This window comes from Hypanus sabinus, chromosome 1, assembly GCF_030144855.1.
Source record: "Hypanus sabinus isolate sHypSab1 chromosome 1, sHypSab1.hap1, whole genome shotgun sequence".
NCBI lineage: Eukaryota > Metazoa > Chordata > Chondrichthyes > Myliobatiformes > Dasyatidae > Hypanus > Hypanus sabinus.
This window is the reverse complement of record NC_082706.1, coordinates 11733862-11753688: the sequence shown is the minus strand read 5'-3', so window position 1 is coordinate 11753688 and position 19827 is coordinate 11733862. Positions and strand designations below refer to the sequence as shown.

Sequence of the window (19827 nt, the reverse complement as noted above, 5' to 3'; positions counted from 1 at the left end):
GAAAATAGAGCACATTGGAAATACTCAGCAGGTCAGGCAGCTTCTGCAGGGAGAAAAATTACTGTTAAAGCCTTTGATGAAGATCCTTCAAAGTTCAAACTACATTTATTATCTAAGTAGGTACAGTATGTAGTATACAACCCTGAGATTCATCTTCCAGCAGGCCGCCGTGAAACAAAGAAACACCATGGAACCCGTTCAAAGAAAAAGAACAAATTGTGTGAATCAGAGTTCAAAGTAAATTTTATGATCAAAGTTCATATCTATCACCTTGAGATTCACTTTCCTGTGGGCAGATCTATAGAATAGTAACTAAAACAGGTTCAATGAAAGATCAACCAGAGTGCAGAGGACAACAAACTGTGCAAATGCAAAAACTGTATAAATAAACATAAGTAAATAACAAGAACGTGAGGTAATGAGATAAAGAGTTCTTGAAGTGAGATCATTGGTTGTGGGAATATCTCACAGATGAGTGTAATTATCCTCTTTTGTTCAAGAGCCTGATGTTTGAGGAGTAGTAACTGTTCCTGAACTTGGTGGTGCGAGTCCTGAGGCTCCTGTACTTTCTACCTGATGGCAAAAAAACAAGCGAATAACGCACAGAATATTAAACATCAAACCACAGTTTCAAGTTCCTGGGTGTCAAGATCTCTGAGGATCAAACCTGGTCCCAACATATTGATGTAGTTATAAAGAAGGCAAGACAGCAGCTATACTTTATTAGGTGTTTGAAGAAATTTGGTATGACAACAAATATACTCAAAAACTCCTATACAGGACCTCAAGGGTGGCATTCTCAGGATTGCTGCAAGTGCTACGTGATAGTGATGGTAAATGTCACCTGATCTTAACAGCGTATTGAGTGATGTTGTTGAAGTTATCTACCACATCAAAGCAAAAGCCCTAAACTTAAGTCTGTTTGAGCAGTTTTGTGAGGAAATGGATGCAGTGTACAAACACCTTCTCTTCCACATTGAAGTCAGGGGGCTATCAAGGGGGAAAGTCCTGGCCAGGGTTTTTGAGTTAAGAGAGCCACTACAGAGATTTCTTTTAGGAAAAAAGTCACCACTAGCAGCACACTTCAGTGACGAGGAGTGGATAGCAAAACTCGCATCTTCAACCTGCTCAATGAACTCAATTTGTCACTTCAGGGGAGAATGACAACTGTCTTCAAATTGGCAGATAAAGTGTCTGCTTTCAAAGCCAAACTGGACCTGTGGGGACAGCGAGTGGACAGGGGCATATTTGACATGTTCCCAACATTAGCTGGGATTTTGGGAGAGACTGAGGCTGCACCGTCCTTTTCACAGCTGGTGCGCGATCACCTAGCTTCACTGTCGACAGAATTCGAGCGTTACTTCCCAACCGCTAATGACCCAAGACGTGCAAAGGAATGGGTCCGTGACCCATTTGTGAATGCCCCCGGTGAATCATCCATGTCAGCGCAGGAGGAAGATCAACTCCTCGAGCTTGCAAATGACGGTGGGCTGAAAAGTATGTTTTTCATAACTTCTCTGCCGGCATTCTGGATCAAAGACAAGGCTGAATATCCTGAGATAGCTATGAAGGCACTGAAAACATTGCTTCCATTTCCAACATCATATCTCTGCAAAGCGGGCTTTTCTGCAATGAATGCAATGAAAACTAAATTGCGGAATAGACCGGACATAAGGAACTCCCTGCGAGTATCGCTGTCTCCCATCACCCCTCGATGGGACCATCTTGTTGCAGGGAAACAAGCCCAGGGCTCCCACTGATTCAGCGATATTGGTGTGTTGCAATGATGTTCATACGAGGAAAATATGCGCTGTGTGTTTAATACCCAAACGTTACTTAAAATGTTATGATGCTATTGACTTATAAGTGACTTATCACTATATTCATGCCAGGAAAATATGTGCTGTGTGTTTAATATTAAATTTGTTAGATAAACCCTTTTAGAAATGAAATTGAGTGCATCAGGAACTTTTAGTCTAGGACTGACCTGAGCTGCCAACCCAGTTTTTATTTCCATGCCTGCAGTCTGACCTACAGAACATGACCTAACACATTCGTTTTCCCTTTCTGTTTTTTAAGACTGACCAAAAGGTGTTGATGCCTAGAATTGTTGCAAATCCAGGAGAGGAAGGAGAAGAGAGAGAATCATGCTGGAAATATGAGATGCAAAACACAGTAGCTGCTGGAAATTCGAAATAAAAGACCTTGCCAAAAATACTAAGTAGGTCAGGCAGCGTCGGTGGAGAGAGAAAAACTCTGAGCTGGAGAAGAAACAGACTGGAAAGGCTGTTTCCCTACAATCACATGTTGAGTCCTGAGGTTGTCATGTCAGCAGATGAGATCCTATTCCTTGTTGGATTTAGTCTGTATTGTTAAGAGATTAAAGTGGTAAGAGTGGGACGGTGAATTAAAATAGCAGGTGACCCAAAGTTTAACGTTACCCTTGCTGACGGAAAGGAGGTGTGATGCTGCTGCAAGTCAGTTTTCCGTTGCTCCTGTGCATAACTGGACTTGAGATATGACAATAAACACGACTTTAGACTTTTTACTGGAGGCCTTAAATCAATCAATCCAATCCATATTTGGTTTCGCCAAAGTCATGAAGAACAACTAGTGCTGCATGGCTTCCAGTGAGACGAGAACTAGAGGTCATAGGTTAAAGGGTGAGAGGTGAAATGTTTAAGGGGAGCATGAGGGGAATCTTAAGTACAGGGATAAGAGGGGAGAACTGTGGTCCAAGTACGGCTCAGTGGGACTAGGCACGATAGCAATGGGCTGAAGGGCATGTTTCCACGCTAGCATAGTAACTCTAACACCCTAGGAGTGGAACAGGTAGAAGGACGAATATTACATTTCCAGAATCCACATGGGAAGGTGATATTAGAAGGAGAGTGGTGGTTGCCGATAGATGAATGAGTGTCTTTCCTGCCATGTCTTGTGATAACCTCAAGGTGAAGGTGGTAGAAATGATGGGTGATGATCTATTGCATGTGGAGCGTGCTGGGTGGGATGTGAAGACCATTACCAAAGTTGGATCTGTATGGTAGCTGATCACTGTTATTATTATTGCACAGTTTGTCTTCTTTTGCACATTGGTTGTTTGTAAGTCTTAGTTTATGTCTAATCTTTCATGAAATTCTACAGTATTTCTTGTTTTTTTTTCCTGTAAATGCCTGCAAGAAAATAAATCTCAAGGTAGTATTTGGCAACATGTACGTAACTTGATAATAAATTTACTTTGACCTTTGGTTGAGGGTCAGAACTTGCACTGAATCCTAATGGAGGATGCTCCACAATGTATAATTCTGCTGATTGAAAGATATTGACAACAGCATGCAATTTAAATTAATTAAATACCCATTAAAATTTTTAACTCCTATTCAGATGGGACTATTGATAAGATTCAAGACTGTTTAATGTCATTTCCTGTACACAAGGGTAAAGGAGAACAAAATAATTGTTACTCTGGATCCAATGCAGCACAAAAAATACACAATAAGATAAAGAACATAATAATTTAAAAACACAATAAATATAAATACATAAGATAGCTTATTACACATCTATATATGTCCACAAAGTGACGCTAGGCACAGGGGTGTCTGTAGGTAAGGTGACTGATAAGAGATGACGAAGTGGTGGTGGTTGGGGGTGTGGAGGGGTGGGTTAGTGGGTGGAGGAGTTGATCAGCCTTACTGCTTGGGGAAAGTAACTGGTTTTGTCTCTGGTGGTCCTGGTGTGGACACTATGTAGCCGCCTTCCAGATGGGTGTGGGTTACACAATCCATGAAGAGGGTGGGTGGGATCCTTCATGATATTACTGGCCCTTTTCTGGCACCTGTCCTCGATGGCAGGTAGACTGGAGCTGGCAATACGTTCAATTTTTAAGAAGAATTGGAATGATAAGGTTGTTGAAAACTAGTAGTTCTGTTGCAATGCGTAACTCGTGTGCAGTGTCTGTACTAACCGGGTCAGAAGTGACTCAAGTGATGCCTTTACGATGTTCCAGCATATTTCAGGACTGCTTTGAGCCTCCTTAATCATCTCCAGCTCCACTGAACCACACCAAGGGCATAACTTGATTCAAACTGAGATGAATGTCTGCCCTACAGTCCAGTCCTTACAGGTAAGGCTTCCCAACGACATTGTGTAACAAGAGCCACATCATCATCTCACAGAAGATGCGAGTTTGTAAGTCTGCCTTCTACCAAAGCAAGCAAAGGGCTGGTGTAGGTCATTACTGGCAACATACACCATGTCATCTGAAATTCCACAATTCACTGACAAACCACTCTTCAGTGTGGCTACACAATAACGTTAATCTAAATCCGAGACAGTACCTGTCATTGTTTCCAAGATCAACCGCCCCCTTTGTAATTAATATGTATCTTTGTGCTGGATTTCTTACCTCATTCAATAATACATTCATACAAAGATAACTTCTGAGGGACAGTTTCGGAGACAATATGGGAAGGTTAGGGTTTAGGGACAGGGATGAGGGGGAGTTAGAGTTCGGGATGTTAAACAGAGTCTGAGCGTGAGCTGGTGTTCAGAGTCCATCTCAGAGCATTTCACAGTTGAATGTCTGCCTTCATGGAGGTCAGGTCGGCAAGTGATCTTCAACTCAGTGAGTCCCGGGGGTTCATGAGGTCTGGTGAAGAACCCCCCCCCCCACAGGTCACAGGGTCAAAGGTCAATGCAAAGTCCTCAAGTCAACGCCTGGCATTCAAACCCATGGTCGACAAGTCCTAGGGTCGAGGCCTCAAGGTCAAACCCATGAACAGTGAGTCCTGGAATTGACACCCATATGTCAGCAAAGCAGAAGGTCGAGGTCCACAGTTTGACAGTTACAAAGGTAAAAGTCTGAAGCTCAAAGATCAAAGTTGGTGAGCCCACAGATAGAGGCCTGAAGAAGTCATGAGAGCTGGTCAGTCTCCCCAGGTCACCAGAGTCAGAAGTTTGTGGAGTTCTGGAAGTCAAGGCCACTGGTCAAACTTGTGAGTGGTGAATCATGGGTCTAGGCCTGAAGGTCAAATCCATGATCAGCAAGTTCTAGGGTCAATACCCAGAGGTCGGCAAAGTCTGAAGTTGGAAGCCTGAAGACTGAGAGTCCCGGACCAAGGAATGGAAGCCTGGAGGTGGCTTGTCCTGGGGTTGGAGATCTGTCTGTGTGTTAGAGTAGGCAGCTGGGAGAGTAAGAAAGGGCTTGTTTGCTATAGTTATTGGTGTTGCTTGTGTTGTTCTGCTGAACACAGTGGGTATACTACGCTGGCATCGGAATGTGTGGCATCACTTGTGGGCTGCCCCCAGCACATCCTCAGGTGTGTTAGTTGCTAACGGAAACATGTGTTTCAATGTACGTATGATAAAGAAATTTAAATCTGAGTCAGGTGGTTTGCAGTTCAGCATTAGTTTAGTAAGATTGGATCAGCAGCCATGATAAGTGAAAATAGGTCTGTAATCATGAGCAGAAGAGAACGAGGCTTAGCATCTGGTCAGAGATCTGCACGTGACATTTTGACTCTGCTGATGAGAGGCAAGAAAATAAAAACACCTTTCTCTAAAGAAGTGGCTCTTCTTTCAACCTTCCCGATGAAGCAGCCTGTGTTGATACAGCATCTGTAATAAAGCAGCACACCCCCGAGGGATTTCACAACTGTCTTACCAAATAAAACTTGACATCGGACTATAAAAGCAAATGCTGGAATGGGTGACCAAAAGCTGAGTCAGCTGTCGGGGGGGGGGGGTGGCGGGAGCAAGTTTAAAGAAGATCTTAAGGGAGAAAGAAGGACAGAGGCACAGAAAGAGAGACAGAGAAAGAAAGAAAGAAATAGAACTGAGGCTGATCTCTGGGCTTGCTCCAGCCTTTATGTTTGAGGGCTCACTTTTGTTCTAACTGATAGTTGCTTACTTTTATTGCTTGAATGACTTGTTTTCTCTCTCTCTCTCTGAACTTTGGAAGCTTGTTGGTCTTTTTTAATGGGTTCTTTTGATCCTTGGTTTTGTGGCTGCCTGTAAGGACAGGAATCTCAAGGTTGTATGATGTTTTCATACTTTGATAATAAATGTACTTTGAACTTTGAAACTGTGAGGAGAATATAATGAGATTAACATAGGATTAGTGTAAATGAGTCCTTGATGATCAGCGCTGACTTAATGGACCGAATAGCCTGCATCTGCAATGGTCTGTACCTTCAAAACATTAAGCCAATTCAAAGGAAGACACGGAAGTCCAGAAATGAAAGTCTAACTTGATCTTTTACTTTAAGCGAAACACGCATGTTTCACATGGTAACGTGATGACGCTACCATGTGATACGTGCGTGTTTCACTTGTCGCAATTCACTTAATTAAGACGGTGGAGGCCAATTCTCTGGATGCTTTCAAGAAGGAGCTAGATAGATATCTGATGGATAGGGGAATCAAGGGATATGGGGACAAGGCAGGGTCTGGGTATTGATAGTGAATGATCAGCCATGATCTCAGAATGGCGGTGCAGACTCGAGGGGCCGAATGGTCTACTTCTGCACCTATTGTCTATTGTCTATACTTACTATAACCCATAATGAATTATTGAAATGAAGAATGCGTAATCAACCAATGTATGTACAAGATTGCTAAAATGCTGTTGAAATTTCTTTCCTGTACCTCTCTATAATTCCATAAATCCAGCTCTAGCCTGCTTGCAGCTAAAGCAACAGATTAGATTGTGAGCTACACACGCAAAATGTCAGAGGAACTCATCTGCACGGGCAACATTGATGGAGGGGAATAAAGAGCCAACATTTTGAGCCGAGACCCTTCATCGGGACCTGCTGAGTTTCTCCCGCATTTTGTGGGCATTGCCCTGGATTTCCAGCATGTGCAGAATCTCATGTGTTTGAGATTAGGTTGTGAACGTACACAGGTCCAGCAGGCACTGTGCTGTTTAACATGATGTATACAACTCAGCAGTTTGAAGTAGGGCTGCTGACTCTGATTGGATTTTGTACTGATTTCATGACATCCTGTCCCCAACCTCTCTGCCCATTATTTTCTGCTGCTGTCTCTTCCATCCCCAAGTGTTGAAAAAAAATAGATAGTCTATTTACCATTTTCCTGGTTACCTTCTGCAAGATTAACCCAAAATTCCTGAATATTCCAAGACAGCCTGGTACCTTTTTTTTACACTTCTATACAACATCTTTTTCAGATTCAAGATTACTTATTGTCATTCTTCAGTACATGGATATAAAGAGGAACAAAATGTTTTTACTCTGGATCAGAAACAGCATAAAAACACAGTAAGTATAAAAAATACAATAAATATACACAAAACATAATGATTCTATAAAACACAAAGTACAACTAACTATTTGAGTGTGGCAGTAAATATGTAGGACCAGCTTAAATGCTGTCATCATCATTATGCACCGGGTCATATGACATCTCATATGACTTCTCATGACCATGATCTTTCCTTGCAAATTTTTCTACCCAAGTGATTTGCCATTGCCTCCTTCTGGGCAGTGTCTTTACAAGACGGGTGACCCCAGCCATTATTAATACTCTTCAGAGATTGTCTGCCTGGCGTCAGTGGTCACATAACCAGGACTTGTGATGTGCACCAGCTGCTCGTGCAACCATCCACCACCTGCTCCCATGACTTCATGTGACCCTGATCGGGTGCTAAGCAGGTGCTACATCTTGCACAAGGGGTGACCTGCAGGCTAGCAGGGAAGGAACAGCTTACACCTCCTTTGGGAGAGACATACCTCCATCCTGCTACCAATATATTATGTACATAAACTAATTGCACTGAATATATCTAGGTGCAGGAGAATCTGCACAAAAGGTGACTCTGACAGGAAATGATAAAGTGACAAAGTTTTCATGTTGGCACTGCAGTGGAAATGAATAGAAACATTCAATTCCAAACAGAGACTTTGATGCAAAGATACATAATAGGATGTGCTGGGCCACACCATCAGTTATGTAACCTGGGGTCATTGGGTGTTTCAGGGTCTTTCAACATCAGACACGCTCACCCAGGCAACACAGCCAGGGTTTATCAGGCTTTGGCTTGTGTTCCAGCAGCATTGGTCTATGGATCACACCTCTTGATCCATTGCCAACTGGATGTTCACCCAGCAGGCACTGTGACAGTCCTGATGAAAGGTGTTTGGAGTGAAATCTCAGGAAAGGGATACACTCCAAACTTCAGAAACTAATCAAAAGAAAAGCACAAGAGCTGGAATATTCACCTACTTTGTTTTGTTTTTTTCTCATTTCTTAAGCGAAGCGCGCACATAAGACGCGGAGGCGTGATGACGTATGCCATTCACGTACTTTTACATCCAACCTATACTGAATTATGTAAACAAACAGGGAATATATTTAAAGTACACTTATTGTCAAAGCATGTATACATTATCCAACCTTGAGATTTATGTCCTAACAAAAGAAAGAAATCCAAAAGAACCCATAAAATAAGAAAACCGTCAAACACCCAGTGTGCAGAGAGGGAAAAATAAAAAATCATGCAAACAGCATCTAGAACGAAAGTGAATCCACAGACATGAAGCCAGGAGCAGCTGGAGCAGACCCACAGCCTCAGCTGCAGTTCATCACATTGTGGAGCCCACAATATTACTCCAGTGTCTGATCGATGGAATTTCAAGCAGGGTCGCCAAGAACTCTACCATCAATTTGTGGGACGTGTTGCTCAGGATCTCGGACTATATATGTCTGGGGTTTTTTTTTGCTCACTACTTTGAATGTGCTGCGTATGGATTGCACCTCGGCCGCAAAGGAATGCTGTTTCATTTCGTTGTATCCATGTATGGTCAAAAGGCAATTAAACTTGATTTATTATCGAATTATATGTCCATCACCATATACTATTCTTCTCTTGCAGGCTTTCACAGTAGAACAAGGGAATACAAAAGGATAGAAGCAATGAAAAGCTACTCATAAAGCCTGACCAACAATCAGTGGGCAAAAGATTCTTGCTTCTGCACAGCAGAATGAGCTTTTCTTCTCTCTCCACTTCCAACATTTGATCTGTCTCAAGCCTTATGTACCTTTAATGCCATTTATTACAATACTGTGGCGATCAGCTTGCCATATCATGTTATTGTCCAATATACAGGTAAAATTAACATACGAGCGCCTATAAAAATGGGACCTGATCATTACCCAGGAGAGCCTGTATAATTACCTGGGGAGAGCGTTTTTAGTTGGGCACTAGTATGGTGAGCAGTAAGCAACTTTTCCGGGGTCATTAAAGTTCAAAGTAAGTTTATTAGCAGAGTACATACATGTCATTTTAGAATAGTAACTAGGTCAATGAAAGTTCAACCAGAGTGCAGAAGACAACAAACTGTGAAAATGCAAATACAAAGAAATAGCAATAAATAGCGAGAACATGAGATCATTAGTTCTAGAAACATTTCAATGATGGGGCAAGTGAGTGTAGTTACTTCCTTCAGTTCAAGAGCCTGAAGGTTGAAGGGTGGTAACTGCTCTTGATCCTGGTGGTGTGAGTCTTGAGGCTCCTGTACCTTCTACCTGATGACAGTATAAAAGAAGAAAGCATAGCCTGGGTGGTGGGGATCTCTGATGATAGATGCTGCTTGCCTACGGCAGCGTTTCATGCAGATGTGCTCAATGAGCACAGTAATATAATGTATCAGGATCTGGAAACTGCAATCACACTAATCTACATAATATACAGACTTCTCGTCACTGTCCAGGCTAGTATTTTAGACGGTAATACCATAAGACATAGGAGCAGCATTAGGCCCATAAAGGTTGCTTCACTTGTTCATCATGGCTGATCTTTTCCCCTCTCAATCCCACTCTGCTGCCTTCTCCCCATAGCCTTAAATGCCCCGGCTAATCGAGAACCTACCAACCCCTGCCGTAACTGCACCCGGTAACCTGCCTGCCACAGCTGCCTGTGCAAATGAATTCCAAAGATTCACCACCCTCTGGCTGAAGAAGTTCCTCTCCACCTCTGTTCTAAATGGACGTCCCTCTATTTTGAGGCTGTGCTCTCTGGTCCTGGACTCAGCCACAAAGTAAACATCCTCTTCATATTCACTCTATCTAGGCCTTTCAAGATTTGCTAGGTTTCAACAACATCTCCCCTCATTCTTCTAAATTCCAATGAGTACAGGACCCGAGCCTTCAATCACTGATCATATGATAACCCTTTCATTTCCAGAATCATTTTTGTGAGCCTCCTCTGAACCCTCTCCAGTGTCAGCACATCCTTTCTTAAATAAAGGGCCCAAAACTGCTTGCAATATTCCATGAGGCCTCAGCATTACATCCTTGCTTTTATATTCTGGTCTGTTCCTAATCACCACCGAGAAGGCTCTAGTGATTAAGGTCATCTCGAAGTCATGTTGCAAGGGATTTTCAAGCCAATGTTAATGAAGGAGTTTTCAGATCAGTAAGCTATGTAACTTGGTGGCAGAGGCTGTGTTTTGTGAAGCCTGGCTTTGCAACTACGCTGTACTTTGTGGTAGTCCACCATGCATCAGGGTTGAGGGGTGGGGAGATGAATGTCTAGGTGGTCGGAATACCAATTGTTGCTATACAGCCTCTAGAGCAGGAGGAAGAGGAGAGAAGATAGGGAACTATTGTCTTGTTAGTAGCAAATCCACAATGAGGAAAAACTGGACTCTATTATAAAACACACAAAAGCACAACAGTGATAAAATAAGACAGGTTGGACAACACCAACATGGATTTATTAAAGGAAAATTAAGCCCAAGGATTGCACTGGAAATTTGTGGAGATGTAACCTGCAGCATAGATGGTGAACTAGTGGATGTGATGTACTTGGACTTTCAGAGGTCAAAGATTCAAAGTACATATATTATCAAAGTATGTATGCGGCATACAACCCTGAGATTCGCCTTCTCCACGGGCAGCCACAAAACAAAGAAAACCATGGAGCCCATTCAAGGAAAAGCAGTAAACCCCCAACATGCAGAAAAAGAACAGATCGTACAAAATGGCAAAAAATAATGATTGAAAAGCACAGAATTTATAACAACAAATCTTTTAATAAGATCCCACTCAATGTACTGACTTAAAGTACATGAGATTGCATGTAAGATACTGGTTGGCACTCTGGAAACAAAAAGTGGGAAAAACAGGTCTTTCTCCAATCAAGTATTGAAAATCACAAACAGCAGATGCAGATGCTGGAAATCCAAAGCAAAACACACAAAAAATGCTGCATGAGATCAGCAGGCCAGGCAGCATCCATGGTGAAGAGTAAACAGTCGAAGAGTAAACATTTATTTCTCAAACTTCTAGTAATTGCCCCCACCTCCTTTCCTTCACCATTCCCCATTCCTGTTTCCTCTCTAACCTCATTACCTGCCCATCACCTCCCTCTGGTGCTCTTCCCCTTCCCTTTCTTCCATGGTCTCTGTCCTCTCCTATCAGATTCTCCCTTCTCCAGCCCTTTATCTCTTTCACCAATCAACTTCCCAGTTTGTCGCTTCACCCCCTCCCCCTCTCCCAGTTTCACTCATCGCCTACCACCTTGTACTTCTTCCTCCACTCCCCTCACCTTCTCACTCGACTTCTCTTTTTTCCCAGTCCTAATGAAGGGTCTCAGCCTGAAACATCAACTGTTTAAATGGCCATTTGAGTCCCTCCAGCATTTCATGTGTTGCCAAGTATTGAAAATACTCAACAATTCGTTTTTTTTTCAACCAGTTGATAACTTCACACTTTTCCCACATTGTAATGCATCTGCCATATTATCTTCCTCTCACACAGCTTGTCCAGACCTCCTCCACAAATCTAAATCACTACTCACATTCCCTCTTAGTCTTGTGTCATCAACAAACATGTTACGTTTGGGACACTCTGCAAAAATCATTGACCTAAATCAATATCTGCTTACAAGCACTGATTTCTGTGGTACTGAACCAACCTGCAAAATGGAGAAGGCCCTGTATATTCCTACTTTTTATTTGCTATTAGTTTACCAAGCCCTGATCCACGCTGGTATATTACTCCAGTTCCACGTGTCCTAACCTTATTCATCTGTTTGATCACCCACCTACAGAGCTTGTGGTGAGGTCTGGACCAGCTGGAGATATGGCAGATGGAATTTGATGCAGACAAATGCAAGGTGTTGCACTTCAGTGGGACCAACCAGGGCAGGTCTTAAACAGTAAGTGGTGGGGCACTGTGGAGTGCAGTAGAACAGAGGGATCTGATAATACAGGGTCGCAAAGAAAGTTTTTGACCTTCATAAATCAAAGTACTGAGTACTGGAGATGGAACTTTATGTTGAAGTTGTATAAGCTAATGGTGAGGCCTAACTTGGAGTATTGTGTGTAGTTTTGGTCACCTACCTACAGGAAAGATGTAAATAGAGTTGAAAGAGTACAGAGGAATTTTACAAGGATGTTGAATTATAAGGAAAGGTTGAATAGGTCAGGGCTTAATTCCTTGGAATGTAGAAGTTTGAGGGGAGATTTGATAGAGGTATACAAAATTATGAGGGGTTTAGATAAGGTAAATGCAAGCAGGCTTTTTCCATTGAGGTTGGATGGGACTACTACTAGTGGTCATGGGTTAAGGGTGAAAGGGTAAAATGTTCAAGGGAATATGAGGGGTATCTTCTTCACTTAGAGGGTGGTGAGAGTGTGGAGTGAGCTGCCAGTGCAAGTGGTTCATGTGAGCTCAATTTCAACATTGAAGAGAAGTTTGGATAGGTACATGGATGGGAAGGGGATGGAGGGTTATAATTTGGATGCAGGTCGATGGGAGTAGGCAATTTAAATGGTTTGATGGGTCAAAGGTTCTGTTTCTGTGCTGTATTTTTCTATGACTCTCTCAAACTGTGCAGAATGGTGTAGAAAACCTTCTAAATCTCGAAATGCACCATATACCATTCTGCCCCAATCAATTCTCATAGTTACATCCTCAAAGAACCCCAATAATTAGTCAAATTTGATGTCCCATTCACTAATCTTTGTTGACTCTACTCACTTGTATTATTTTCTAGGTCTCTTCAATACTAATGAACAAAGCATGAAAGCCAATCAGAAGCCCAGAAGTCAAAACCCAGTGGCCGAAGCCTGGATATTGGAGGAGTGTCCTGGAGTTGGAGGGTAGTCTGTGTGTGCGTGGGTGGGAGGGAGGAATAGGGCTTGATTTGCTGTTGTTGCTTTGTGACTTTTTGTGTTCTGCATCGTTCTGCCACGCATTGCGGGCATGCCATTTTGGCACCAAGTTTTAATTTTACTTCAATTTATTTTAGTAATATAGCGCAGTAATGGGCCCTTCTGGCCCAACAGGCTTGCACCAACCAATTTCACCCATGTGACCAGTTAACCTACCAACCCATACGTTTTTGTAATGTGGGTGGAAACTGGAGCACCCGGAGGAAACCCTCAAGGTCACTGGAAGAACATACAAGCTCCGTTACAGGCAGTGGGGGGAATTGAACCTGGGCTGCTGGCGGTGTAATAGCGTTATACCAACCTCTACGCTTACACCACCATGGATAGTCCCAAACCTGGTTACAAAAGGAGGAGGGCTGGGTATAGGGCTGGCAACCAGACCCTGTAAAAACCTAGAACTACAGAAATGTCACAGAAGCTCCAGAGACCTCATCCCTGGACACACCAAGAAGATGGGCTACCACTGGAGACAATGTATGGAAGACCCTTGTGGAGGTCCTATGCACCACCTGGGCACTAAGGGTTCAGACAACGACGACGACAAAGACAATGTGAATTACTGGCTCAGGCCAGAAGTCTGTGAGGAGCTACTGTCCACAGCCTATGCCCCAGCAGAGGTGATGGGCTTAAGATAAACCTCTACACTACCATATGTATGGTGTGTCTTCAGCGCATTCCTAGATGAGCTGGTTGTTAATGCAAAGGACACATTACATTGTATGCTTCAATGTACATGTGATAAGTAAATCTGAATGTGAATCATGGTACTGCATCCTCTATAATTGAATTCAACGTATTTTCCATTCCTAACGTTGATCCAACAAATCAGGAATTCCCCATTTTAAGAAAGGAGAAAATTCCCCATTTTAAGAGGGAAAAGACCTGTCACATTTGCTGTTCTCCAAACTGCAGGAAGTATACCAGAATCTAGATAATCATGGAAGATATTAACTATTTTCATAGCCGCCTGTTTTAAAATGCCAAGGACACCACAGTGGTGTAGCAGCCTGTGCCACATTATTACATCTTGGGGCGTCGGGAGTTTGGAGTTCAATTCTGGCACCGTCTGTAAGGAATTCGTATGTTCTCCATGTGACCATGTGGGGTTTCTCTCACAGATCAAGGATGTACCAGTTAGTAGGTTAATTGGTCATTGTAAATTGTCCTGTGATTAGGTTTGGTTTAAACTGGTGGGCTGCTGGGTGACACTGCTCATCCAGCCCTTAGGGTCTAACTAAAACTAAAGTTGTATAAGATGTTTGTGAGGCCAAATTTGGAGTATTGTGTGCAGTTTTGGTCACCTACCTATGGGAAATATGTAAATAAGGTTGAAAGAGTACAGAGAAAATTTACAAGGATGTTGCCAGTACTGGTGAACCTGGGTTATAAGCATCGATTGAATAGGTTAGGACTTTATTCTTTGGGATGTAGAAGACTGAGAGGAGATTTGATAGAGGTATGCAAAATTACAAGGCATAGACAGGCTTTTTCCACTGAGGTTCTGTGGGACATCAACTAGAACTGGTGGGTTAAGGGTGAAACGTGAAAAGTTTAAGGGGAACATGAGAGGAAACCTCTTCACTCAGAGGGTAGTGAGAGTGTGGCACAATCTGCCAGCACAAGCAGTGCATGCAAGCTCCATATCAACGTTTAGGATAAGTTTGGATATGTGGAGGGCTATGGTCCCAGTGCGGGTCAATTGGAGTAGGTAGTTTAAATGGTTCGGCACGGACTAGAAGGGCCGAATGGCCTGATTCAGTGAAGTACTTTTTCTATGGCTATAAATGAAAAGTCAGACACATCAGGTACTGAGGAAACACCAGTATGCAGGCTCATTAACTTCTCATACAGTTTCAATTGTATGATACTAACTGACGAGACATTTAAGGCATGAAGGAATTAGATACCGTTGGAAGGGTTCGAAAATACGTTGGTATCTCTTATTACGGTCACATAGCGCGTCTCATCCTGTCAGATCTTGCTATCGACGTAATGGAAGGAGAAGCAGAGTGTAGAATATAGTGTTACCTTCACAGTGAAAGGGCAATACAGCTGGACATGTAAATAATTAAGCTGACTGTTGGAGGAAACAGCGGGCACCCCGTGAACAGTTACACAGTTGGAGAGCGATACTGTCAATAGTAGCTTTCAAATGAGGTGTTAAGTACTTGAAAAAATTGCAAGGACCGGGTATTTCACTCTGGAACTGATCCTACCCTGGAGCTGGGACTCCTTGCAAAGTGTTCGTACTGACTTAGTACCCCGTGCTCTTCCATACCTGCTATTAGACCTCAAAGATCATTTTCCTGCACTCAGCAAATAGTAACTTTATCAACGAAAGATCAGAGTGCAGAAGGCAAACAAACTGTGTAAATGCAAATATAAATAAATAGCAATAAATAACTAGAACATGAGATAACGAGATAAAGATCAGTGATTGTGAGAACACTTCAATGACGGGGCAAGTGGGTATATTCAAGAGCCTGAAGGTTGAGGGGTAGGAACTGTTCTTTAACCTAGTGGTGCGAGTCCTGGGGCTTTTGCCCCATCTACATAATGTCTTTCCCACCCATGGGTACCAGAGAAGACTCCTTACCGGAACGGAGGAACACTTGCAAGCGCTAAGTTAAAGCTCAAAACGCTGCTGGTCTCCCGGGAACAGCAAGCGATACCAGTCACGGGGGAGCGGGAAAGGAGGCGCCTTGTACAGTCATTCACTCAAATTGTCAGATTTACCGAAAGATGCCCTGGCCACAGTGACCTGGCGCATGACTCACACCAGTACGCTGTTCTTGGATCTCTTTATTACACCAGGAAATCTAGCATCCGACTGATAATTGACCTAATCGGTATCTAATCTATTCTTCACACCAAAATAATTTCTGCTAATGGCTGCTCTGTTGACGTGCACATAGGTGAGGTCGATGTACTTGTACTAGGCGGATAAGGCAGAAGCGGTTGTGGACAGTTGGTAATATTACATCCGAAGCTGAACGCAGCTTACTGCGTCAGGAGCTTGAAGGGGACAGAATACCTTTCCACAGAGACCGGGCCACACTTCCCAAAAACGAGGCGGGTATTCGGGAGTTTGGTGACACCGGCGTGGGCAAGAAAAGGTCAGCAAGCAAGATGACGACGGGCCACACAGCATCTGCGGAGGGAAATGGGCTGTCTAACATCTTAAACTGAGGTCTTTCATCTGCACAGCAAGAGCGAGGGAACTTTCCCCCTTCTTGTCCAGTCCTGCCGAAGGATTTCACCCGAAACGTCGGCTGTACCTAGATGCGGTGTGAATGCATATATAAATAAATAGTAATAAATAACGAGATGAGATAAAGAATCCTTAAAGCGAGATCACTGGTTGTAAGACCATTTCAATGACGGGGCAAGTTAAGTGCAGTTATCCCTTTCTATTCAAGAGCATGATGGTTGAGGGGTAGGAACTGTTTTTCAGCCTAGTGGTTCCAGCGCTGAGGCTTTTGCCCCTTCTACATGATGTCAGCAGCGAGAAGAGCGTGACCTGCTGAGTTCCTCCAGCATTTAGCGTGTCTTGCTCGGACTTCCAGGAGATGCTGTCTGACCTGCCGAGTTCCTCCAGCATTTTCGGTGTGTGTGTGTGTTGCTCTGGATTTCCAGTATCTGCAGACTTTCTCGTGCTTAAGGCAGAGGGGATATAGCTGTTACAAAGAGGCGAGGGGTACAGCTCTAAACAGAAAGGAAGGAATCCTAGTGATCAGAAAAACAAGACAACGCAGAAGCTGGAATTCCACAGCAAATGCAGAACTCCGCGGATCAGGCAGCATATATGGCAGTTTCGGATCGAAACTGTTTGAAGAGGTTCTGAAGACTTGAGATCTCTAGCCTTGGTCGACCTTGCTTCCTGATGAGGGAATTCTGAAGGCTCACGCTTCTTGATAACACTTACACGTTACCCGTGGCTAAAGGAAATCGGATCAAGTTAAAATTACTTAAGCGGTAGAAGAGGAACGGGTCGTCCTTCAGAAGATAGTCTTTGCCCTGGGAAGTTTCAAATAATCTCTTTTTTTGCTGTTTCACAGACATTTCAGCACATGCCAAGCAAAAAGCAGTGAACAATGAAAGGTCACAAATATTCAACTCATTCATTCCTAGCAGGCGATGAATCAGCTCGATAACAGTTCCACATCGTGGCAACCTCCCGGACCCGCATATTTGCCTCATTGGATAAACGTGTTAAAAGTTTAAAGAAACTTTTTTTTAAACTTCCAGGGCCATCACCGCCATTGCCAAAAAAACCCCCCTCCTCTGATTTCACACACACCATTGCGAATTCAAATACAGTTTAGCAGATACGGCGTCCCCAGTTGCTAGAAATTGCACAACACGTCATCATTACAGACAAGCATATTACTTTTGTAAGCGGAATTCTGAGTAAAACGTGGAAACTTTGTTCTGATGAGAGCGGAATTTTTCATAACGATGTTCTTAAAGCCTATCAATGCCACACAGAAAGTATAAGAGGATTCACCCCGCAAGTAAAATAATGCCATACCTTTTGTACTTGATCATCTTTCAGTTCTACGAAGTAATGCGCTAAAAGATGAGCAGCTATCATCCTCGATGTAACGTGGCGTTTTTTATTTGTGTGTGTTCTAACCCTCTCCTGTCGAGACCGTTCGATTCCACTGCAGATTGCCAGCGACAAGACAGGATCACCAAGAGACAGAGAGAGTTTTCTGTACGCGAGCTTCCTGCTCACAACGTGATATTGGAGAGCCTCTCCCCAGTAGAAACCGGCTTCTATCGTCACGTCATCGCATCCTGTTTCTCTCCCTGCTGCCATTGGCCGAATGCTGTGGGTGTGCCTGTGACACCAATGCTTCTCGCCTCCCTATTCGGCTTCGAGGAGGGTAGGGTCGGTCCGAACGCCGCCGCCGCCGGTATAGGATGCCGCTTTTAAAGGCACACTGCCCCCCTAGTTGGCACGTCGCCCCGGAGAGACGAGAGCAGAGATCTCCGCACAGACCATCCACCCACAGATTCCTCTCCTATTACTAAGGAAATACAGTATCACTCAATCAGTTGGAAACAGTCGCAGCCTCTAATGAAATTGTAACCGCCCGTTAACATGACAGATGGAAACATGGGCCCAAAATGTCCGTACCAAGCACGATGCCAAATTAAACCGAACCTATCTGGGCGCGCTTGTTCCATATCACGTTCGTGTGCTTGACGGAATGTCTCTTCAACGCCATTCGCGTACCTGCTTCCACCATCTCCCGTGGCAACCCGTTTCAGGCGGCAACCACATTCCTATTCCGCACATCTTCTTTCAACTTTCTCGGCTTGAAACGATGTCCTCTGGTGCTTTTTATATGGGGAGGGGGGAACGGAGTTAAAGATAGGCTTTATTTGTCATAGGTAGATCCAAACAAGGTGAAATGTATCGTTTCGTCAACGACCAACGCAGCCCGAGGTATGCTGGGGGCAGCCCGCGGGTGTCGCCGCATAGCATGCCCACAACTCACTAACCATACATTACTGGACCTCTGGAATATGGGTGAAAACACTCCCGCGGTAACCTGCAGAAAGTGCGAGTTCCATACGGGCAGCAGCGGGAATCGGAATCAGATTTAGGTGGTGAATTCTGTTAACTTTGCCGTTCCAGTACAGTACATGATAATACAGGGGAAGCTGTTAATTACAGTAAGTATATATGTAAATCAAATAGTTAAATAAATTGTGTAAAAACGGAACAAAAAAAGAAATGTAGTGAGGTAGTGTTAATGAGTTCAGTGTCCATTTTGGAATCAAATGGCAGAGGGAAAGAAGGTGCTCTTGAATGTGTGCCTTCAGACTCCTATACCTCCTTCCTGCCTGATGGTAGCAATGAGCAGAGGGCACGTCCTGTGTGTTGGGGGTCCTTAATGACAGACGCCGCTTTTTTGAGGCATCACTCCTTGAAGATGTCCTGGATAGTAGGGAGGCTAGCGCCCGTGAAGTTTATAAACTTCGATCCTGTTCAACAGATACCATCCGCCCCCTCCCCCCAAATACCAGCGGATATATTTCATTGGGAGTTTGAGTGTTTTAGGTGACATGCCAAATCTCCTCAAACTCCCAGTGAAATATAACCGCTGCACCGCCTTCGCTGGCGCTGTAAAGCGTTGGGTTTACCGCTACGCCATCGTGTTACCCCTTTCACCCCACCCCCCCCCCCCTTCCTCACCGTGTATTTCCTTAGCTTGAAATAGTCAATAGTCTGTTTTCACGGGCTCCTTTGGGAAAGAGTTCCAAAGACACACAACCCCCGAGAGGAAAAAAAGTTTCTCTACATTTACTGAGTCAACTCTTATTTTCGTAAAACAAAACTCTACCCTATCGTATACCTCTCGTGATTTTATGTACCTTATCAGCTCACCCCTAAGTCACTGACGCTCCAAAGCAAACAGGGTGATTAGATCCAACCTTGGCAGCATAACTTCAAAGTTTATAGAACTTATTTAAAGACTAAGCGCGCACGGCGCAGCACCATCCAGCAACGCTCGACAACCCCGATTCAACCCTAACCTAATCCCGGGACAACTTGTGACCAATTAGTACGTCTTTGAACTATGGGAGGAAACCGGAGGAATCGGAGAAAACT

At 43.7% G+C, this 19827-nt stretch overlaps 1 protein-coding gene across 1 annotated transcript in view; it reads right to left on the bottom strand.

The window, feature by feature from the left end:
- The window catches only part of LOC132391423 (hexokinase-2-like), a 99383-nt gene extending 81461 nt beyond the window's left edge, over window positions 1–17922 (bottom strand). The window contains exon 1 of the mRNA XM_059964606.1: window positions 17734–17922. Within this exon, the coding sequence (XP_059820589.1) occupies window positions 17734–17796 (63 nt within the window). The 5' untranslated portion in view covers window positions 17797–17922. The remainder of the gene's footprint in view (window positions 1–17733) is intronic.
- Between the last annotated feature and the right edge of the window lie 1905 nt (window positions 17923–19827).